At 41.0% G+C, this 23,833-nt stretch overlaps 1 protein-coding gene across 1 annotated transcript in view; it reads left to right on the top strand.

Annotated features, from left to right (window-relative positions):
* Positions 1–23,250, top strand: part of SCIN (scinderin) — a 52,879-nt gene extending 29,629 nt beyond the window's left edge. The window contains exons 5-16 of the mRNA XM_054817914.1: positions 5,511–5,603; positions 9,014–9,146; positions 10,844–10,932; positions 11,132–11,347; positions 12,530–12,651; positions 13,433–13,523; positions 15,960–16,130; positions 16,631–16,808; positions 17,293–17,414; positions 19,147–19,224; positions 20,520–20,580; positions 21,548–23,250. Coding sequence (XP_054673889.1) covers positions 5,511–5,603; positions 9,014–9,146; positions 10,844–10,932; positions 11,132–11,347; positions 12,530–12,651; positions 13,433–13,523; positions 15,960–16,130; positions 16,631–16,808; positions 17,293–17,414; positions 19,147–19,224; positions 20,520–20,580; positions 21,548–21,681 — 1,488 coding nt within the window. The 3' untranslated portion in view covers positions 21,682–23,250. The remainder of the gene's footprint in view (positions 1–5,510; positions 5,604–9,013; positions 9,147–10,843; positions 10,933–11,131; positions 11,348–12,529; positions 12,652–13,432; positions 13,524–15,959; positions 16,131–16,630; positions 16,809–17,292; positions 17,415–19,146; positions 19,225–20,519; positions 20,581–21,547) is intronic.
* Positions 23,251–23,833: the final 583 nt, after the last annotated feature.

Below are 23,833 nucleotides of genomic sequence, written 5' to 3'. Positions count from 1 at the left end.
GAATTGCTCGTGAGAGGCAATGTCAGGCAGAAATTCTGCTAGCTACCTGGGAGCAGTTTAGTGAAATGATTTTATTTTTTTTCCTCTTGTGAGTGTAATTTTTTGTAAGACTATGAATGTTTGCTCAGACAGATGGAAAGAGTTCCAGGGTACAAGAACCAGTGAAATAAGCATATTCAGCTATTCATAATCTGACCAATGTCAAAAGTTGGTTTTGTCTGGACCAGAATATCCTCTGCAGTGGCTGTGCTCTGGCAGGAGAACCAGAAAGCCGAAATGATTAGAAATGAAACTGTGGCTGGTTACTTCAGCAGTGAAGCCCTAAAGCCACCTTTGCCTGATGATCCTCTGGGCTGGTACCCAGGGTCAGCCAGGTGGTTACTAGCCTGCATCGTGTTCATCCCTTCCTCTCTCTGCTGGATCTTTTCCTTTTACTGGCTACTGGAGTAGGTATTTGAGGCAATATTTATTTCGGAGAGACATTCCTTCTTCACTGCTTTGAAGGTTAATAAAAATCTAAGCCTTTATCTACCAGTGAGTTCACTCCATGCCTATAGTTCAGACCTATTTTCCTGCACGGAGGATTTCTTCTCTGTCACAGCCTGCACGCGTACCGTGAGTTTGCAGGAGCAGGATATTCTTATGTCACAGCATGCAAGAAAATAATGATGAGCTATTAATCCTGATTGTTTTCCAAAAGTATTAAGTAAGAAAATGTCAGGCCACAAGACAGCTGTAAGCTATCTAAATGTCTTGCTTTTCTTTCTATTGCTCTTAGCATATAAAGAGAGGAATTTGAGTGTTTTTGAGATCTGACACTTGGGATCACAGCCACAGCAAATAGTTCCGTTTCAGACCCAGAAACCTAACCCAAACTGTGTATACTAAGAAGAAACACAAACACAGTGCTAGTGTACACAAGTTAAACTGTACAAAACTGGTTTTCTCTCTTCATTAACCTTCACCTGACATGTTATTCAAGTATTGTTTTCCTAGTTGGATTTTCAGCCTCACTGAACTGTTTAAAATTCTTGCTCCCATTAAATCAATATCAACTATTTTACGATGCAGAGCTGGCTTCTCCAGTTTTGAAGACAATGTTTGCTAAATTTCTTCTTTTGATTAGTTTATTTTAAATTATTTACCTTTTCACATTCCTACAGATTAGAAACCTTTTGTCTGTGATTTCTTCAATTCTTTTTTAAGGGCAATGGACTGGAATTTCACTTGTCAGTAAAAGCTTTGGCTCTGTATTTTACACTTCTCTGAGGGGGTGCAGATATTTTCAGAGAAGAGCTCGTGCACTGAGAATATGAAAGGGGATTATGGCTTTGCAGGCAGGATAAGCTACATTGCATTTACCGCAAGATAAGAGTGAACTTGGGCAGTTGCAGTAGAGGAACTGATGTTCTATTGGTTTCCACTACAGTATTCTTGCGCTAACCTAAGAAAGTCAACACAAAGGTTTAACAGAACTTAAAAAACCAAAACTTTTAAAATTAATGCAGACTGAGTTCCTGTTATACCCCCCCATAGACAGGATCTAAAGGTGTAGAGTTAATGAATACTTTTGCTAAAACAACACTAGCTCGGCGGTCCGATGCTCTCCCTGAGAGGTAAGCTGGCATTAGGCTATCGCCACGTAAAGCAAGGTAGGCTCTGCTGTAGCCAGCCATGGGCATGTCTTGTTCTGAAACAGCTGTGAAGCAGATTAAACCCTGAGTGGTTAAACAACCTCACACAGACCGTGAGGTTAGAGTGTGCACACTGGTGGTCACTGCAGAGTAGCAGCACTACACCTGTGTGCACCTTCGCTGAGGCCAGAGTTGCTCATGCTTTTCTCCAGGACTCTGATAAACGGGCACACAGGAAGCAATGGTGGGGAGAGGATAAGTATCATTCTATGGTGGAGCAACAGAGAATGAGGGGTGGTTTGACATGTTAATCTGTCAGTAGCAGATAAGGTGAAGTGATATGGAGAGTCTCTGTGGTTTGGAAATCAGCTGCAAAGAAAGATGCTAAGCCCAAAGAATGAAGAAGCTGGGGCATGGATATGCTTTCAGGGCCCCTAATTATTCTTTAGATTATTTCTACTGCAGTAAATAATAATAATGATGATTTTAAAAGTGGTTTCAAAACCTGTGTGTGCACTTGTGTATTTATGAGAGGTATGGTTTGAAGTTGCCAATATGGTTGGATGTCTGGGGAAAAGTGTGACTAGATTGTTTTGGATCCTCAAGAGAGCATTGCTGTTTTCAGGTGTGTAGGGTGGATTTGTGGGTCTGCATTCCTGGCAGGTTTGCGAGTCAGGGTCTTGAACCTCAGAGCAGCCCAGGAGAGCCAGCCTAGGGCTGTCAGTATGCTGGGTAGAAATGTAAGGACCCAGTGAAGCAGCCTGACTGTGTCTGTATAGGGAGAATTATATGAGCAAGGTCCTGTGTATATAACCACCACAGGATTTGTATGAGTATATGTAGGTAAGTATCAGAAGACTCAACATCCTTTAAACGGTCTGTTGGTTTAAGTAATTTTATTGGAGAATCTTGCTGAATATCTTTGGGAGCCTTTGACTCTAGTCTCAGCTGGCATGGTTTGTTTTCTTTTTGATGCATCACATGGGAATTATCTGTATAAAGGTGAGGTGCCCTGGAGAGCTGCAACTCAGCCAGCCCAATTCCAGCTGTTGTTCAATACACACTTTGTAATCTTATTGATAAAATTATCAGTTGTCATAACATCCAGGCATATGTGTGGCCGCGTGTGGACTCAGCCGTAGCACAGGAGTTTGGTTAAGAAGGAGGAAAGACAACTTTTCTGGAAGGCATTTCTTTGGGACAGGACTTAACATTTTTTTCAGCATAAATTGCTTTCTGTTCAAGCACAGAATTTTTCCTTCCATGATTTGTCTCATCCTCCAAGACAAACTGGCTGAAATTAATGCATGTCGGGAATGGCAGAAGCTGTTCCTAGCAATACAAGAGTGTGCTGACTATATGTATTTCATACTGTATCGTTTCATATATTGAGTATATATAGTGCACGCTGCATCTGCACACAACTGGTGTCTTCACATGCCTTAGGTCATTTTAACCTTGTATCATCTTCTGGTTTTGATACCAACACACACAGGTATACATACACGTTAGCGATTCAGCTCAAGGCTTATTCTAATGGCTGTGTTGGCTGCACAGCACTCCTCGCAAGTCCTGGATTTTCTTATCTGGTGGGAGGAGAAGCACATCTTGTCCCTTCTTAACAGAGGTCACCAAAATGCCAGGATCTACAAGCAACTGTGACTTCAAATGCAGGAGAAGGGAGCACCCTCAAGACCCTTCTCCATTTATTTTTGGGCTCCTCTGAGAAACTGCAGAAGAATTACAAAACTTAGTGATGTTCCTTTTCTGCTTGCCGACGCTGAAGCACAGGGGCTGCTGTTTAGTGAATCGTGAATGGATTTCCCCAGACCGTCTCTGGCCTTTCCAGGGCAGTTCATCTCATACCTGTAACTGCACCTGCGCAAAGGAGGTTTTGACCCCTCTCTCTGTGCCTGTACTGATGAATTGAGATTTCCTAAGATAAGAATTAGGGAATCTGACAAAAATTCTCAATCTAGTTCAGAAAAAACATTTCTACATGCGGTTTTAAGACACCGGCAAGTCAGGCCGGCAATGTAAACTGTGCTGGGGCCAGATTTAAAGCCCAATTTTTAAATTATAGAGGCTTCTTGATTTAATTGCCATCAGAGTGGACCGTCTAGACTGTGCTGTGAAAAGGGAGGCTACTTTTATCAAGATGCTTTCACAAACACCAACAGGCACTATTTAGCCTTGTTTAAAAATATTCAGAGTGGCACTCATGTAGTTTTCAAAGACCCCTGGGCAAGCAGAAAATTTTAAGAGCAGTTTATTTTATATCACTTTAAGTGACTTAGAACAAAGGTGCAAAATAATTGTGGTGCCACAGGTATTCTGTATGCACGGCAAGGGAAAACGCTGACTTTAACTGCATCAGGAATCACAATTTTTGTATATTTTTTGGGGTGTATTTTTTTGCTGCAAATACCTAATAAAGCAGAGAACTAGTGAGTATGGACTTCTGGAAGTTTTATTAACAGGACTCTTTTAGCCTCTTAATTGTTACTGAAAGTCAAATGTTATCAAACCCTCAAGCCTATTCCGTGTCTGTTCAGGTAAAGATGCATGCCTGTTATTTGTCGATTTTCTGACCCTTGCATTACAAAGACAACATTATTCTTGGTGCTCTGTGGCCTGTGTGTATACTGCTGGTTAGTGTGCAAATCTAGAGAGGGAAACATTTTCAGAAGCCTTGTGCTGATATGCCACATACGGCCACTGTTTTTAGCCATTCACCAGCACGGTGGCACTCTGCTATGAACATGTAGCCCTACTCGGCGTATGCGTTAGTAAATCTGCAGCCATGTGTTCTGGAAATCCTGACTGATAGCTGCTGAAGAGCTACTGGCAACATCTTTGGTAAACACTCAGGGCATTACTTTCTTGTCTTCAACGAGTCACAAGTAAAGTATTTTAGCTTAAACTGCAGCAATCACACTTAACAAGGCTTTCCCCCCCGCCGCCCCCCCCCCCCCCCCCATTTTACTGGCTTTACCAGGTCAGGAAACTCCACAGATGGCAGATTTATATTAAATATTTAGGCTATATTGGTTTTATTCCAAATTCTTTGCAGCTGTATGCTTTGTCAGGCTTGCCTGTTATCAAATATTCACAGTGGGTGTGCATGTGACTCCATGTTGCAATAGTGATAGTTGTTATAACATTACCCATGGTGTAAAACTACTATGATGTAAAGCAACCACAGTGTTAAAACTAATACTCTGGTGATAGAGCAAGAAAATGTTTTTGTTACCCCATAAATTTTTTTCAAGACCTTGGCTAACTTTTCCCCCTTAAAATAGGATTAAGAATCTGTAATTTTTAAGATTTTTGAACTCATAATCTGATATTTTATATTGTCAATTGTAATATTTTAAAAGATAATTTCAACTCATATATTTCACTTCGTCTTCTTTAATTTTAGTATCGTTAAACATTTTAAGCGTAATGTCATTCCAAAAATTGTAAGACCTGCTTGCCGACAGTTTAGAAGTTACTGGGAGGAAAATGGGAAGACAGACATATAAGCACACACATAGAATAGGATCACAGAAACCTTTCTATTCTGTGTATTTGTGTGTATGTCCCTTTGAAGCTTTTCTCTATATATCATTTCCTATCCTAGCCTATAGATGACCAGCAAGTTGGCCTGCAGAAAAGGCAGCATGTAGATCTAAAGCTGCTGGAGATCTGACACAGTTATTTAAAATGATCCATATGTTTGTGAACAAGTCACCCATTAGTTTGGATTTTGATTAGATTATATGTAGAGGTGATCCCAATTAATTGATTACTGGGACAACAGATTACAGTGTTTAGGTATTTATACTATGGCACCTACTCTCTCTGCATTGAATTTGTTATTCTCTTGTACAGGTTTTAGGGAGCAAGCCAGCGCTTCCCGAGTGTGGTGATGATGATGATGAGCTGGCTGATATTACAAACAGGAGAAGCGCTAAACTATATATGGTAAGTTATTTATTTATTTATTTATTTATTTTAGTTAGGTACACTCAACAGTATTCATGCATTCATTCATTCTTCATATATAGAGCTCTGGTTTCAGTTACAGAACTGCAGTTGTGTTAATTGATGTGCAGCCAATGGACAAGTTCCTCAAAGGATGTCAATCAGACAGCCCAGGTAATTTGAGGGAAAAAATGGATTACAGTCCTGTTTACTCAGGAAGCAAGTTAAGCATGGCCTATGAACTACTCAGTGCAGGTCATAGAAGAATTAACTGGTCTTAAACTGTGTTTCCTCTCTTCTTGATTTTTAACAGTGGGAGTTTTAGTAGTCATGTATGATTTGACAGTGGGATCAAGTGCACCCTCAGCAAGTTTGCTGACAACACCAAGCTGTGTGGTGCAGTCAACATGCTGGAGGGAAGGGATGCCATCCAGAGGGACCTTGACAGGCTTAAGAGGTGGGCCTGGGCAAACCACATGAAGGTCAACAAGGCCAAGTGCAAGGTCCTACACATGGGTCGGGGCAATCCCAAGCAGAAATACAGGCTGGGCAGAGAATGGATTGAGAGTAGCCCTGAGGAAAAGAACTTGGGGGTGTTGGTGGATAAGAAGCTCAACATGACCCAGCAATGTGCACTTGCAGCCCAGAAAGCCCACCATGTCCTGGGCTGCATCAAAAGAAGCGCGACCAGCAGGTCAAGGGAGGGGATTCTCTCCCTCTGCTCTGCCCTCATGAGACCCCACCTGGAGCTCTGGGGTCCCCAGTATAATAAGGACATGGAGCTGTTGGAGCGAGTCCAGAGGAGGGCCACAAAGATGATCAGAGGGCTGGAGCACCTCTCCTATGAAGACAGGTGAAGAGAGTTGGGGTTGTTCAACCTGGAGAAGAGAAGGCTCTGGGGAGACCTTAGAGCAGCCTTCCAGTACCTGAAGGGGCCTACAGGAAAGATGGTGAGGGACTGTTTATCAGAGAGTGTCGTGATAGGACAAGGAGCCTTAAGCTGAAGGAGAGTAGATTTAGATTAGATGTTAGAAAGAAATTCTTTACTGTTAGAGTGGTGAGGCACTGGAACAGGTTGCCCAGAGAAGCTGTGGATGCCCCATCCCTGGAAGTGTTTAAGACCAGGTTGGATGGGGCTTTGGGCAACCTGCTCTAGTGGAGGGTGTCCCTGCCCATGGCAGGGGGGTTGGAACTAGATGATCTTTGAGGTCCCTTCCAACCCAAACCATTCTATGATTCTATGATTTAGTTATTCTTCACAGAGTTAGAGATGGACAGTTATGTTATATTTTATATATAAATCCAAAGGAATTTGAATGCAAAACTCCTTTCTTTTGCAATACCCTTTTCCTCCTTCTTCACCTGCAGTGCCTTAACACTAGGACAGTGCCACTATATTACTACTTATAAACAAAATGGATTAAATATTTACTCCATTTAAATCAGTAGGAGTTTTATGACTACATTCAGTAAAGTTATGATTTTTCCTCATGTCATGCTAGGCATACTGCTCTTTCCTAGAAGAGGCATGGAATTTATTCTTCGAACTAACAATACAGTATCTTACTTATGTACAAGGCTACACAACTATTTCTTTTTTTTTTTCAGGAAAAAAAAAGCCAAACCCCAAACTATTTCCAGGCCTGTATTTTCTCTTTTTTTTCTTTCCACAGCTCCCCTTTCTTTCATATTATCCCACTTGAGAAAAGAAGTGAGAAAGTATTTGAAAAGGAGGATGTTTTTAATGAAATCTAGAAAAGACTGTATCCTCCCCCTCCCAATAAAAAAAAAAATTATTTTCTCCTGAAGACTGCAAGAAGAGTATGTTTTTTCACAAGCTCTCATTAGCATCGAGATCTGGACCTTTGTCTTCAGCACTGTGCTCTGGCTCATGCAATGAGGTTGCCTTGTGTGACAGAAAAGAATCTTTCATTGGCGTACAATATACTTTCTTCCCTTCCCCATAGTCACTTAACAAGAAGGTTTTGGTCAACAAGTGGCAACACTGACAGCACTGAGTGCTACTGGATCCCCACGTGTGTGACCTCTTAGGTGCCATCTACACTCCTTCGAAGCTGCTGTGAAGTGCAAGATAGGATGAGTGACTCCCTCTGCAGCTCCTGCATCCCACAGACCACAGCAGGATGGAGCCACCTCTCTCCCTGGCTGTTACGTGACCTTTCCCCTACCCATATTCGTGGCTGGGGTTTACAAGAAGCCTGTATGAGGCGATCCATGTTACAAGGCCATTTTCAGTCCTTGTTGTCTGTGTGCTGTGTTCAGTTCCCATTAATCATTCCATTCTTGCCAAAAAATCTGGCACCTATTTATCTTTATAGCAGGGTTTTAGGGAGAAAAAAAAACAGAAAAAAAAAAAGAAAAAAGAAGGAAAAGAAGGCCTGTAGTATAATCAGGACCACTGTAGTAAGACTATACTAGAGAAAAGTGCTTGCAGCGAATTTTGGATTCTGTGGGTATCTAACAAATTCCTATAAGTACATAGGTCCTGCTAACAGACCTCTTAGCTAAATGTAAACGTGCTGCAATGTAACAGGGAGTGTTAAAGTCAGGAGACAGGTCTACGGTGAGCCCTCACAGTGGGTATAATAGTTGATTTTTATTTGTTGTATGCAGTGGTAATTTCCATCTTGTGCTTCTATAGTATACAATATAAGATATAATGGTGTATTTAAAATTAATATTTAATTATGAAAGGAAGTAAAGATTGCTAGAAAAGTGGAAGCCACCATAGTAATAACTTCTTTTCAGTAGTAATAACTGGTCTGTTCAGCTACACAGGACTGAATTTTAAAAGGTCATATAGGTCTACATGAACTTACAATGTTGGTAGAGGTTACAAAGCAGATTCTGCAACAGGTCTTATATGACAGGTTCCAATTAAAGAACTGTAGGCTATAAATGTATTTCACTTGTCAATATCAGTGCAGGACTATTTTATTATAATTTCAAATGTTCTTGTTCAGCATGTGCATGTACCTTTGGCTTCAGTGCGGGTTGCTTGGTAGCAGAAGATGACACCTAGAGACTCCACCAGTTCAGCTCAGCATACAGGGTGGGCTGAAGAAAATACAGATTTTTAACTGTGAGGTGTTCACTGAATGAGCAGTTGAATTGAAAGTGGAAGAGAAACAGATTTATTTTAAGAAGTTGTGAGACAGGGATCCCACAAACTCACTAAAATTAACACTACATCTCCCTCTATTGGATGTAAAATGAAATGAAATAAAAAAAAAATCTTATTAGCCTACCTTCCTTTCCAGCAGCACCCAAGTTTCATACAGCCATTTATATAGGAATGGCGACTGATTTTTGTAGTAATTTTGGGAGCAGCAATTAATTTGGTTATAAAAGCCAGAGTTGATCTGAATTTGAAATAATTGCTTTCTTAGGTGTCAGATGCAAGTGGATCCATGAAGGTGTCTGTGGTAGCAGAGGAAAACCCCTTCTCCATGGCTATGCTTTTGTCTGAGGAGTGCTTCATTTTGGACAACGGTGCTGCAAGGAAGATCTTTGTGTGGAAAGGTAAGAGATCATTTCTGTGCAAAGGCAGAAGCTACACTGACATATCTAAGGAGTCAACACAACACCCTCGGGACACTAGCAAGAATTTAATACTGGCTGGACACAGTACCCGGCACACAGTTCTTCCGTGGTGCGGTCAATGGACAAGGGTTGCTCATGTGAGTAAAAGCCTCAAGACCAAGCCCTTTCTATGGATCCTGGCTATTTTTGAGGCATCTGTAAGATTGGGTGCTTAAATGCTTATTGCAATTATAGAGCAAACAATCCTACAAGTTTTGCGTATTGCCATCAAATCCCTGTCTTCTGGAACAAAATCTGGACACTGGAGGTTTGATAATGGGTAGATATTATATTTCCATACATTACTTCACAGAGGTGTGAAATTGAAAGGTGAGTGTCCCAGGCATCAACTAAAAGCATAAGCTTGCAAATACTTTGATGCTTCTCTTTTTCTTGTGAATATTTCTCTGTGGTGTCATCAGTGCTTATAGGGGTGCCTGCAATTGCTTTGAATGATCATTTCTCAGGAGAATACTACTACTGGGGAATTACTTTTGGATACCTCGTAGCTGGATTGTTGTGGTACTGCCGTTGCATCCAGTGCTGAGGATATCCCCTTTTTTGTCTGAGGCAGTGTATTAATTATTATGTGGCATTTGCATTTCTTTTTACCATGTGCAATAGCAGATAATTAATTGATGCAGTTGTCAAATTGCTGAAGTCAGTCCAGGAAGCATTGTAAGCATTTTGCTTGAAAACTTCATTTGCAGTTAGGGAAACAGCCTTTCAAAGTGAGCATTTTGGGAGCACTGTGCTCAGATAGCCAATAGGATCAGGCATAAAATAAATAAAATACAATGTAGGCCCTTTGAATGTGGCCCTATGTGCTCCTCTGTGCATCCTCGCTTTGCTACTGTTGGTAACAATAATGTGTGGAAAAAAACCATTAGTCTGTGAGTTTCACCCTTGCCCTGGGAGGCTGCAGTTATCATCTCTGCTGGAAATCTTCAGACCACTAAGCTGAGAAGTGTGAATTACTTCGCTAATAGTCTCACTCAAGATGGAATACAATGAATAGCTTATCAGAGCATCTTATTAGACTAAGAGGTCTTTGGAGTATAGTCATTTGACAGCCAGCTGGGACGCAAACCTGACACACAGTATCATCCCACAGAGACTTTCGGAGATGTCTAACACCGAGCAGGGCTGAACAAGAAGCAACAGATGGGGAAGGTGGTGATAAACCGCACAGCACAGCCAGATGAAGTAGGAGTTTCTTGTGCTCCAGCTGTGGTGCTGCCTGAAGAACTGAAGGCAGTTCTGGACACCAGCTTTATTTAACACATTGCAAGCCCACCTAGGGAGGATTCAGAGAAAGGATCCAGAGTGTTCTTGTACATTGAACCAAGCAGATAGTATGAACAGCATTTTTTGATAGAAACACACACATTAAGCAAAAAACAATGCCTTTTAAAAATTTCTTTTTATTTTAACTGTTTTCAAAGCCACTGAGGTACTGGTTTCGCCATTCAACTTCTGTGAATCTTAGTGCTCATGCTATGTCCAGCATTTGTGTTTGTTCAATACTGAGGCATCAGCAATGTTGAAGAGAACCTGCCTCAAGGACTTCTTGTTTCTGCAGGATCTGTGAGCTCATTGCCCTTTCCCATGTATTGTTATCCTTCTGTTTTAACCAGGCAAAGATGCTAACCCACAAGAGAGAAAAGCTGCCATGAAGAATGCTGAACAATTCATACAGCAGATGAATTATCCTGCCAACACACAGGTGCGATCTATTTATGAGATGATACCAGGAGAGCATGAGCTCTGTTAATGGCTTTGGTTTTAAATCAGGAAAAAAAAAAAAGGGCTTTGTAAGACAATAAGGTCAATGTTTCAGTAACAGATAATTCAGAAAAGTTTCTGTTCGACTAACTGTGTCAGTTTTGTTTTCTTTCCATTTCACATGTCTTGCTTCATTTCAGATTCAAGTCCTTCCTGAAGGAGGTGAAACACCAATTTTCAAACAATTTTTCAAAGACTGGAAGGATAAAGACCAAAGCAATGGCTTTGGCAAAGTGTACGTCACAGAGAGAGTGGCTAAAATTGAGCAGATTGAATTTAATGCTACCAAGTTACATGAGTCTCCACAAATGGCTGCCCAGCATAACATGGTAGATGATGGTTCAGGAAAAGTAGAGGTAATTTTTGCATTGTTTTAAATTGTATTCTACCTACCTAGCTTATTCTGTAACAGGATAAACTGCTACTCTACGTTTTGCCATTTACACTGTTGTGTAGAGTAACACTATGTTAGTGGCAGTGTTACTTCTATCATCCAGAAAAGGTACTTAGCAGTGAAAAGTGAATCTGTCAGCTGTATGCTGGATCACGTTTTTATGGTGCTTATGAAAGATGTTGTGCCAGTCATCAGTAGAAATCAAACAGCAGAGACATTTCCCCTTTTACACAATACCTCTTAAAGATATACTTTAAATATGATCCTTAGCCTAAAGAAAAACTTCTAGCTCACATCAGCTTGAAATCTGCAATGGGAAAACTTGCCCTTGGAGTCAGAAATTCATTCAGTGTCTTTATGTATGTATCCAATCTGCTTTCTAGAGAAAACTGCTTTGTCCCTAGTGCGTCTCTCAGGTAGCCTGGATTTGGAAAGAAAAAGGCGACTGTACAGTCTTTCTAGATCTATCCATGTCACCGTACAGGAATATCTTTGGACTACACAGGGCTGATTTGGCATTGCACCAACACAGCCTGTTGAATACAGGTCTGTATGTTGGGATTCTGGAAAAAAAAAGCAGGATAAATACCTACAGTCTCATTAGTGTATTTTCTGAGGTTCTGACCTCATACTTGGGATGGTCCCTAGGCTTGAGCCAAAGCATCTTAGATCTGAGGTATTTTTTGCTGTATAATTTAGCAGTATGTTATTGGAGAACAGTTGTTAACTGAACTGGGCTGCAGTGAATCAAACAGGAAGAAATCTGCCTAACAATGTGTTATCTGAATACAGTGTGCCTCTCTCAAATGATGTGATAGTTCTATGATGAATCATAATGTCGTGCCATTCATGTCATATTATCATGTTACGATGTTAAGAAAATAAGTTCAACATACATTATGAGGTGATCATGTGGCATTAAAGCATCAAGACAAAAGTGTACTGCAATGGCTTGTTGATGATCATTGTTCATTCATTCAGTGGGCACAGGGTGTATCTACTTCATGAAGAACTCTTCCTGGTTTTATTCCATACCACTTGGCAACAGAAACAAAGGTCACTCAAGGGATGGCACTATAAATTGCTTCTTGAAGAGTCTCAGGATGAAGTTCAGCATTCTCCAGTGATTCCTCTGTTTCCCCAGATCTGGCGTGTGGAAAGCAGCGGCAGAGTTCCTGTGGAACCTGAGACATACGGACAGTTCTATGGTGGTGACTGCTACATTATCCTCTACACTTACCCTAAAGGGCAGATCATTTACACATGGTATGTTTGGTCAGCTTTGCACAGACCTCCAGCATGTAGATATTATTTTATGCAGACTTTCTGTCATTTTGAGTAGAACCACGTGTAAATGTGTCCTGGTTTTGGCTGGGATAGAATTAATTTTCTTCCTGGTAGCTGGGATAGCACTGTGTTTTGAATTTAGGATGAGAATGAGGCTGATAACACACTGATGTTTCACTTGCTGCTAAGTAGTGCTTACGCTAAGTCAAGGACTTTTTAGCTTCTCATACTGCCTTGCCAGCAAGGAGGCTGGGGGTGCACAAGCAGCTGGGGAGGACACAGCTAGGACATCTGATGCCAGGTGACCAAAGGGGTACTCCATACCATACGACATCATGCTCAGTACATAAACTAGGAGGGAAGGTTAGCTGGGGAGCCACTGTTCGGGAACTGGCTGGGCATCGGTCGGCGGGTGGTGAGCAATTGCATTGTGCATTACTTGTTTTGTATATTCTTTTATCATTTTTATTATTTTCCCTTCCTTTTCTGTCCTATTAAACTGTCCTTATCTCAACCCACAAATTGTCCTTTTTTTCCTCAGTTCTCTCCCCCATTCCACTGGGGGAGGCCACTCTCATCTGCCATCCCACTTCCCCCACTGCAGGGGGTAGTGGGTGAACGGCTGTGTGGTGTTAAGCTGCCTGCTGGGTTAAACCACAACAAAATGGAAGGTTGTTTACTGTGCATTTGTCATGCGGTATAAGCTCTGGATTATTTTGCAACCAGACTTAACCATTGTCTTTTTCTTTGTCTTCCTCAGGCAAGGAGCCCATACTACAAAAGATGAACTGACTGCGTCTGCATTTCTGACTGTTCAGCTGGATGGGTCCTTGAATGGTCAGGCCGTGCAGGTTAGTGTCTTTTGGATAAAATTCAACAGAGCATGCAATATATGCAAATTTCAATGACAACTGAAAGGAGGAGGTAGCGTTTGAAGACTGGGAATATCGACGGCTCATGGTCTGTATCGAGCCAAGCACTATGGGCTCCTTTTAAAGTCACCGGAGATTCCCATCTGAATCATCCTTTCTGAATATAGATGTCCAAAAGAACACAGATACAACGCACCTTAAACCTGCCTTTTCTTTCCTTCGACTTTCACAGTCTAAAAATTAAGTTTTAGTCCTGCCTAGCCTTACAGACTCTGTACATGGTCAGCAGAGACCGAATGGTAAGGTGCTCCCAGGGCAACTCACTCTGAAGCAGGTGTCTGACAGGGTGATAGCCCTGTGTGAGCTCCCGTCTCCTTTTGATTATGTAGGAAGCTGTGATGCTTAGCCCAGACAGCTTTTACAGAGCCATGAAAGCCACATGACAGCGAGAACCAGAGTGCCTGCAGGAACTGTGCCACAGGGTCTGACTTGACCCTGCCTTAGTGAACATAACTTGGGTTTTCCATTCCCGTAGTGCTTGCAGCTCCATGTAAGCAGGATACACACCCTCGCTTGAAGAAATGGGGTGTGCAAGGCAAGGCACAGGACACTGGCAGCTAAAAGGTGTGAGGAGATAAGCTAGTCCTAGCATGACTAGGGCGTGTGCTCTCCTTCCACCACTAGTGAGGAGTGGTGGGTAGGTGGGGAAGTGAGAGGTCTCCTCTTTGACAAAAAAGCTAGAGCTGGAAGATGACTAGGGACAGGCAGAGATTTTCTAGGCAGTAGGAGATAATTCTGTGCTTCCCATTTCTTAATTACCAAAGTAAAGGGCTTCCCCCACCCACCAAGGTACAGTTAATTTAGATGGCAGACCATACTTTTAGCCATTAATCAGTTATGATTCATGATTGAAATTATATTAAGGGAGGATTAGAACACTTCTAGGTAATTATTCCTTGAAATATTCCTAACATGTGTTCTATATTTGGAGAGTTCAGCACAATATGGTCCTGCCTCATACCTGAGGCCAATGCTAATACTACAGTAACAATAATATTACTACTAACAGCTGCAATAATATTGTTCTTAAAAAGTCTTTTTATTAAAGCTTCTGAAGGAGATCCATCTCACTGCAATGGATATGATACTTAAAAGTACTTTTAGCCTGCAATGAATTTAGGAATATATATTTCTATGTGTATATACACACACACGTATACATGCATGTGTGCATTTGTACGCATGTACATGGCTACCTAGAATATATTATCTGTGCTTAACGTCTGTCCTAGCATTATTTGAAAGGTTTACACGTACTGTTTTGTGGTCACTAGATGGCACTACAGCACAAGTGACTATTAAAAAGCGGTTCCCGCATTTGTTTTTCAGGAATGCGTGTTTCCCTCAGCATTTTTTTTTTGCTGTGATTTTTTGTTGGTTTGGGTTTTTTTTTTCCCATTTGTAAAATCCTGCCGCAGTTTGTCACCTACAAGCATATGTGGCCTAGGGTATCCTTATCAGGCAACTGTACCAGCTGTGCGATACGGAAAAGCAGCCGCCTCTGCAGCGCAGCACGGCCCGGGCCGCCCCGGCCCCCTCAGCCCCGCACCCCGGGCTGCCCCTCCCGGGCCCGGCTCCCCGCTGCCGCAGGCCTCACCGAGCAGGGCTGAAGGGCTGGGGCTCGCCGCTTCTCTCCTCTGCTGGCCACGCAGCGTGCCTCAGTCCCTTTTTTTCCCTTTCTTTCCGGAAGCGAAAGGCGGGGAGTCGCAGCCCTTACCTTGGCAGGTGATATTCTTAGAAAGGAAGAATTAATAGTTGTATACAAATAATTTTTCTCATACATTAACCTAAAAATAGTTGTTCTTCATAGCTCAATGTTTTTTGATATTGCATAACATCTTTTGCATCTGTAATGGAAGTTCATTTTTGTCATCCATGTTATCCTCTGCAAGACAGATTTATGTTCATCTTTTTCACGTTCTTGCAGATAAAATACACATAGGAATAATGAACAGGATGAATAACCATTCTCTTCTGCTTAAATATAGGGCACCTAAACTTCCAAGATAGTTTTTCAGGGGAATTAAGTCACTCTATAAAACTCTATAAAATGACAGTTCTTTTGAAAAAGAGTAATTTTCTTACTACAGTAGACAGCAGCCATTTTAATCAGTTAAACATTATGTTAGAAGTTTTAATTTTGTCCTTGTCTCAGCATGATTGACAAAAAATCTCACAAATTCTGTAACTTCAGTGTGTCTGGAACTATATTTTTAGTTCTTAGCTTGCCACTTCTCATTCTTGCTAACATACTTAGCATCATTGGCCAACTTCCCCTATGCTATTCAACAAAGATCAAAAATAACTAACTGTGTCCTTTTGTTTCTTTTATTGCATTTCTTTACGTATGTACAGATCCGAGTCAGCCAAGGCAAAGAACCTGCACATTTACTGAGCTTGTTCAAAAAGAAACCGCTTATTGTCTACAAGGATGGGACATCCAAGAAGGAAGGACAGAAACCTGCTCCTCCCACGCGACTCTTCCAAATCCGCAGGAACATGGCAGCCATCACCAGGATTGCAGAGGTAAGGTCTCCTGCTAAGTAAACCAACCGTTCTGCATGGGAAATGGTATAGCTGCCACGAGCCTTTCCGACTAAGCTTGTTGAGTAGTCACATCTGGTAGGAATGCAGAACTCCAAATCAAATGTACTGCTCTATGTGACTAACACATCTAATAAATCAAACAGAATATGCTTTAACTGGCAGCAACCAATTTACACCTTTCAGAGGATACTGTAAGAAAACATGTAGTGAACAATCAGCTGACAAAGAATAGACATGAAATCAGCAACCCTTATGAGACAGTCTTTCCTACTGCCAAACAGTCCTAAGTTTTGCCCTTCAAGTCAGTTCCCTGTCTCTAGTTAGGTTCTTCTCTAATTTATATCAGTATAAATCTAGGGAAAATTGAAGAAAAAAGCATAGCTGATGAACATCTATTTACTTGTTTTATATAAACATGCAAAATAGTGATTGCATTATTTGAAAATATGAAGAATATAACAATTTCTTTTCTGGTCTAGGTTGATGTTGATGCAGTGTCACTAAACTCTAATGATGTCTTTGTTCTGAAACTGCCAAACAACTCTGGCTACACCTGGGTAGGAAAAGGAGCAAACAAAGAAGAGGAACAAGGAGCTCAATACATTGCCAGCATTCTTAAATGCCAGACTGCTAAGATTAATGAAGGCCAGGAACCTGGTTAGTATGAGGCCACGTGGTTGCTAATAGGCAGCTGAGCGTACACAGCACTGCATGGAAATACAGCCTAAATGGTTTTTTGCGATCATATGCATTTTGTAGGCAGAAGCATATGCTCATTCTCTCCCTTTGAAAATCCAATCTGACCTGTACCATGGAGACCTATCCAGATCAGGCTGATGCACAAGCAGTCCGATGCCCTGGAAGTCTGTAGGACAGTAGCAGGAGCTGCAGACAAATGTGGTCCCTTCTTTACCCTGAGTGCCTAGGAGGGGAGAAAGACATAGTGCGTTGCTCTTTCTAGGTCTGCAAGTGATATCTTTATTGTTATTTTGACAAACTGCAGGAAGAACTGTAAGAAAACGCACCCAACTGTGAGACAGTAAAGATGACATTTTTGGGGGATTCTTAAAACAGTATCTAACCAGCTAAAACATCAAATGTTAAATCCAATGCTGAATAAATTATATATCGTGTATTTCAGAGGAATTCTGGAAAGCACTTGGAGGTAAAAAAAAATATCAGACTTCATCACAACTCTTGACAAAGGCTGAAGATCATCCTCCTCGCCTGTATGGTTGTTCTAATAAGACTGGCAGATTTATTGTGAGTATATAAGGCATACTTTCCTCTCTGTTTAATTACATATTTTCTGGTATATTTTGCCTTGGGAATCAGCAGACATTAAATGAATATGGGGATCTGGTTTAGTTAGCCATGCTTGGCAAGAACTAGAGAGTTGACGTTTGGTGTTTTAAATCAATCCAAATGCAAAGGACGGACAGGAGAATTAATACTGCAGACATTTGCACGCAGAGCCTGCTCCAGCCTGGGACTGGAGGCTTGCAGATGCAAAAAGATAAGGTGCTTGCCTAGTCAAAAGCAACTGTGTCCTTGCAGAGTGTTGCCAGACTCCTGTCATTTTGCTGAGAAAGTGCAGGTCAGTGCCTTGCCCCTTATGTGTTTGATAGCGGTGGTGGGGAAAAGAAGCGTCCCTTGCCAAAAATCCCTAGCAGCCTGAAATTTTCCATAGAGATTTAAGACATGTAATTATGCCTCTAAGGTGTTGGCCTGTGCTCAAGGAGGTTGGAAGACCTATTTCCTTACCAGAAATACCTGGAGCTGTACGCTGGGTATTAAGCCTGTAATCCAGGCTTAATTACTTATCGTATTCTGAGAGGGCAACGCTGTGTCACCATTTGGCACGGATGCACTAAATTTTAGGTAGGGGACACAGTTGGCTACCTTCTCTGCAGTCTCCTTCAGGCACAACCCATTCATTTGGAGAGGGATAAAACAAATAGGAGCCTTTAATAAGGACTTTAAAATCTTATGAGAGTAGTAAAGTGTATTCTTCTAGCAAACTTCTAAAACACTCTTGTGAAATACAGTAATAGGAACCAACCTCTCTATAATGGTCTGCTGGGAGCTATGCATTTGTTTGGCTTTTGTTTTAAATTCCCTCCAAATTCTGTGAAATCCTCTCTTTCCTATAGCATTTCTCTAGTAACAGAATCACCACTGTTAAAGCTCACCAGAATAGGCAGGTCGGATCACCCTGAGCTCTGGCCACCGTAACACGGGGCAGGGAAGAGGAATGTCTTTTGCACCATCTGCTTACCGTCCCTTTAGCATTCCTACATGACCAAGCATAGCCAAACCCTTGACAGTCCTTTAAAAGCAGAGGACTGACCACTAGCTACATTATTACCTCTCCTGCTCATGCAGAAGAACATTAAACTGCTTTCCTATCTGCCTGTAAACCCTTGGAAGAAGCAAGCAGTCTGCCTTTCCTTTGGGGACTGATCCTCAATGGCTCAGTCAACTGTAATGCCCCATTGTCCAGTGACTGGGAGCTTGCTTGGGTGCGTATTTCATCACTGAGCTCACCCATTGCAAATCAAGGGAGTTTCTTTTCCTTATTAATGAATGTAAGCTGGATGAATATAACAGCTGTAAGACTGATTTAGTTTGCTTGGTACAACGTGCTCTATGGAAATTTCCCTGTCCCTTTCTTCTGGCAGACCTCAGTCCCAACTTACAATAGTCACAATTACAATGTAAACCTCTGCCTCTCCTGAGGATATCCTATCAATTCTGACAAACTGAGCGCTGATTTTCTAGGACACGCAATTATGTGATTTGTTTCCTTTCAGTGAAACACCCTTGAAACATTTATCAAATCAGTTTAGGGCTTAACCCTTTAGAAGCAAAAAGAATTACACGCCAGCTCCTAGACTTATCTCTTTAAAAAAATCTTTGGTCTGTTCAAAATCAGAATATCTTGCGAAGTCATTAAAAAAAAAAAAGAAAAAAAGCCCATAATATCCCTTTTTAGATCGAGGAGGTCCCAGGAGAATTCACTCAGGATGATTTGGCTGAAGATGATGTCATGTTGCTGGATACTTGGGAGCAGGTAAGCTGTGTACTTGAGCACTGCTTTTTGTGGTAACAAGGATAATTTATTCTTAACCACTTAGATCATAAGATGGGAGGAAAAATCATCTTTGTGAGAATGGAAGAGGTTTTGTTTTCTTTAAATTATACCAGAGGGAGCTATTTATGATGTGCTAGTGCGAACATACATGATCGGACTTCCAAGCATAACGTGCAATTGTGGCAGGCACTTCCCAATAAAACCAATGGAGGCTGCAAGAATATAAGCCCCAGCAGTCTTCTGAAAGGCTCTCAATAACGTTCTTGACTCTAACACTAAAATTTATTGATTTTAAAAAGATAGTTATTGCATAAAAGGTATTCGGAAGCCACAAAATCCCCCCAAAAGTCTTCCTAGAGAAGAGGACAAACACTAGACCCTTACTCAGATTTCTTTAGAAGAACTGGGTGGAGGGTGACAGAAATAATCGCCGTCATTGTCCCAGGTTCACTGAAAACTGAAAATGTTGAGAGCTTTTTGGATGACAGGCAAACTTACTGTGGGTGCGGAGAGCACATCTGTTTCTCACAGTATAGTCTCTCTACCCTTCCTCTCCCCTTGGAGGGAAAAGGGGAGGAGGCCACAGATCTCACACTTTATTTGTCTTCTTCAGCCTAACCCTTGAGGAAAAAAAGGCTGAGGTTGTTGGAAGTGAGAAGGAACATCCAAGGTCCATGTGGGAAGGAGTGATGAGGGAAGGTGGGTGGAAGAGCTGGATGGAAAGTAGTTGGGACATACTGACTCGGGTAAGAAGGAAAGAAGTCCAGGACATGTAGCTGGTTTCCAAAAGGATCCTCGACAGAAAAAAAATAAATGTGGGGATTGCAGATCGAGGCTCTCGTTGTTGGGTTATTCAGTGGGTTATCTAGCAGTTACCCTGAGTAGCATTGATCACAGGGCACAACCGTTGATGCACATACTGAGCTTAAACCAGAGACAGCTCCTCTTCAATGATTTTACCTGCACCTAAAGAGCAATTTCCTTGGCAAACTGTAAAAGATATCCATGGAAAAGGTAATCAGAGTTTCTTTCATCAAAGTGCATAAAGGTCCAGCCTTCCAGCATCAAGACAGCAGTGAGATTTCAGAGGATAGAACTAGTCTCTTGCAAGGGAATCTAAAACCATCAATTGTGGTTTGTGAGAGCTGTCTATCTCTGCAGTCTTTTCATAGTGTATATTCTTTTTCCTAGTGGAATCAACTATTTTGTACTTTACCTGCTGTACACAACATCCTCCTAACAACACAGGAGCTTTATCTTTCCTCTGTTTGCAGGTTTTTGTCTGGATTGGGAAGGATGCTAATGAAACTGAGCGACAGGAATCTGTTAAATCTGGTAAATCAAATTAATTTGGCAGAATTCTGAGTGAAGTAGCATCAATATTACTTAAAGAAGTGAAAAAGATGATGTAGAAGAAATCTAGTTACATTTACAGTGTTTAAAAGGGTTACTGAGCTTATTAGGATTTAATCCTGGAGAAGATTATTTTCTCCTTTAAATGTGCTTTAAAATTCATTGTATCTTTCTTATCCTTAAGTTTATGAAGGGTAAAATTAATCAAGATAGCATTACCAGGCTGCAGAGCTTTTTAAAGATGACATAGGAGAGTTCCATGAAAAACTGCACGGAAAATAGAAAGAATTTAAAAGGACATACCTACTGTGCTGCACCCTACACTAGTGTATATAGTCAAAGGAATGCCAACAAACCCTCATGTCACTCAATCCACCGCTGCCCTTCACTGAGTTACATTTGGAGGAGGACATTCCAATTGCAGAACAAATCAAGGCAACTGATGTAGAGTGCACTTCCTTGAAAAATCACGTCGTATCTGGTGTGATTTCACATAGCTGAGCCATTCTGACAAAGATTGTGCTAAAAGAGCTTGCAGGTATTTCCCTGGAGCAGCTAGGGTTACCAGGCTGCATTTCTGATACGTACTGATGTCATGTTGCGATGTCAAGGCAAACTGTACTGGCTTTAACATAGGAGAAACGGGACTGAAGCTTGTGCATTTGCACAGCACCAGCAAATGCTTTCTCTTGTGTAAGAGCCAAAACCCAGCTGTATGGCAACAAACTGATCAGAGCAACAATCCCTCTGTTTTAACCTCCTGGAAAATTCCTTCACTGGCAGCTGGGAGAAATCAGTGATTACCTGATCATTTCAGTACCTTTGAAATAATTTAACTGAATACTGTATTGTAGTAGCCCTGGGTTCTTTCACTAGGGCTTTTAATGTATTTTTTATACCAAAGGAATGAACTAATATAATACATGTTTTATTTCCTCTCTGGTTTCAGCCAAACGCTACATCGAAACAGATCCTTCTGGCAGAGATAAGGGCACCCCCATTGTAATCGTGAAGCAGGGGCACGAACCCCCGACATTCACAGGCTGGTTCCTGGCTTGGGACTCCAGCAAATGGAAGAACTGATCGATCCAAGAAGGTTTCAGCTTCAAGCCAAAGAATGATCAGAGCCCAGCTACTTTCTAGTATTTTTAAGCAGAAGCTTATGCAACAATATGATGCATCTGTTGTTACACTTTCCCAAGCTTTGATATATTTCTGTGAATAACCTAGAAATTTTTAGGACTGGAAAGGATAAACAGTAATTATAAACTGGTCAAATGGGGTCAGTGGGGCTTTTCATGTAGCAAATATGGAAAGTGTTACCAATACTTTGTTTAATCTATTGATTCTTCAAACAGAAGCTGTGGATCAGTTTAATGTGCTAAAATGGGCCAAATTCTGCCTTTGCTTAAAAATCCAAACTAATGCCAAAGAAATTCCTTTAGATTAAGGTCACCATAATATAGTGCAGAATTTGGCCTCATAAAGGACTAATTCTACATCTGTTGCAAGGGGAAGACTGGACATGATTTACTTACTAGGCCAAAACACTGCCACACTCACTCCTGTAAAATTTCAGATGATGCCTGATCAAGAGTGGGAGCTGGGTCTTGCAGGGGGCAAATAAGGGATGGGTTATTTTGAGAAAGCTGTGCTTAACCTGTTTGTTTGTCTTGTTAGCCCATATATTTGGAGCTTCGCACTGAATGGCTCTAAGAATATGAAGTCAACAGTGTTTTTTGAGGGACTGTCTAGCTCATTGTAGTTCATTTCTTTAGCTTTATCTCTGTGAACCACCTCCAGCTCCACCAGGACTTTTTAACCAGAGCTCTTAAGCACATTCTAGTGCACTAGTACTTTTAAGTGGAAGCAGAAGAAGTAACAGCTTCAAAAATATGTACTCTGCCTTAACCAGATTGCACTTAAGCCATACTTTGTCTCGGTTGCCTTACTCAGCAGTACTCAGTTCTTTTCCAGCATGCAGACTGCTTACATTGTCAGGTGCAGGATCTGTTTCTAGCCATTTTCTATGCAGGTCTTAGTCAAATATCAAGTCCATCAAGCACAAGGAAACCCCTTGCTTCAGTAGCATTCCACATCCTGGGAATTTGGAGTGTGAGTAGGCACCATAGAATGTGGCCTTCCCTTTTCTCTCAGACACAATTATTTTGAATGTTTGGTTTTTTTATTCTGGTGATTTTAAAAGTACATTTTCAAAGTGTTTTTTATGCATAGTTTAGCCAGAAAAGTCTACTTTAAGGTCAGTGGGGAAAAATCTGCTTCAAATCTTTAGTACTGCTTTGAACACTTATCCTGTAATGCTTGTTTTAAACAACAATTTGTACAGCTGTATATCGTGTCAATGTGGCTTTTTAATGAAGGCATTTCAACAGTTTTATTATTCGTATAAATTAGGTTGGAAAATGAAATTTTAGACATTTTTGTATTTTTTTAAACGTGATTTTGAATCTGGGTAATGCAAAAGAGTGAATTTAGCCTGAGCTCATAATCAGTATCAATGACAAAAGAATTGTAAAGCTAAGAGATTAATTGTAGGGCTTTGTTAGCTTTAAACATTTGTTTAAATCTCTGCCAATATGACTGGGCTGTATCTGAATGTAATTTCATTTAAAATAAAATTTATGAAAACCAGTATTTTAAATGCAGCTGAATTGCCTCTCTCTGAAATACTGTTGCACAGTGCTTCCCCTGATGTCTAGCAAAACTTCCTAAAACCCCCAGTATGTACCTTCCTTTTTAGATGGACAATGCAATGAGAAGTTTTTGTTGGCTTTTTTTAACTTTGTTGCCATTGTACCCAATGGAAAGGTAACTCTTCCCAACAACTTTAAAGTTACAAACCCAAGTGAAAATCAAAGAACTAGGTGCTTATTTGTTTATGATTGCATCTTTAAGAAAAGCTACCATTATTGTTATCAAACTCTTTGGCTTTTCTGCTTGCAAAAATGATTGACTATAGAAAAGACAATTTTATAAAGGAGGAGGAAATAGGTGTATTCTTGTTTTTAAAGGATAGGTCTTGCTTTTTATTTGTGCGAGTAGATAAGGAGATGTTGTTCTCCTGCTGGAAGGAGCACAAAGACCTTTTCAGTTCCTCAGCTACTGCTCTTCATACAGCCACTGAGCAGCCTGTAATTATCTGATGGTTGTCTTCAACACAGGCATATGATTCTTCTCATTTTTAAAAAATAACAGTTATAGTAGCTCTCAACCA

Source organism: Grus americana, chromosome 2 (assembly GCF_028858705.1).
Source record: "Grus americana isolate bGruAme1 chromosome 2, bGruAme1.mat, whole genome shotgun sequence".
NCBI lineage: Eukaryota > Metazoa > Chordata > Aves > Gruiformes > Gruidae > Grus > Grus americana.
The sequence above is the reverse complement of the archived record's forward strand: the minus strand, read 5'-3'. Positions and strand labels throughout refer to the sequence as shown.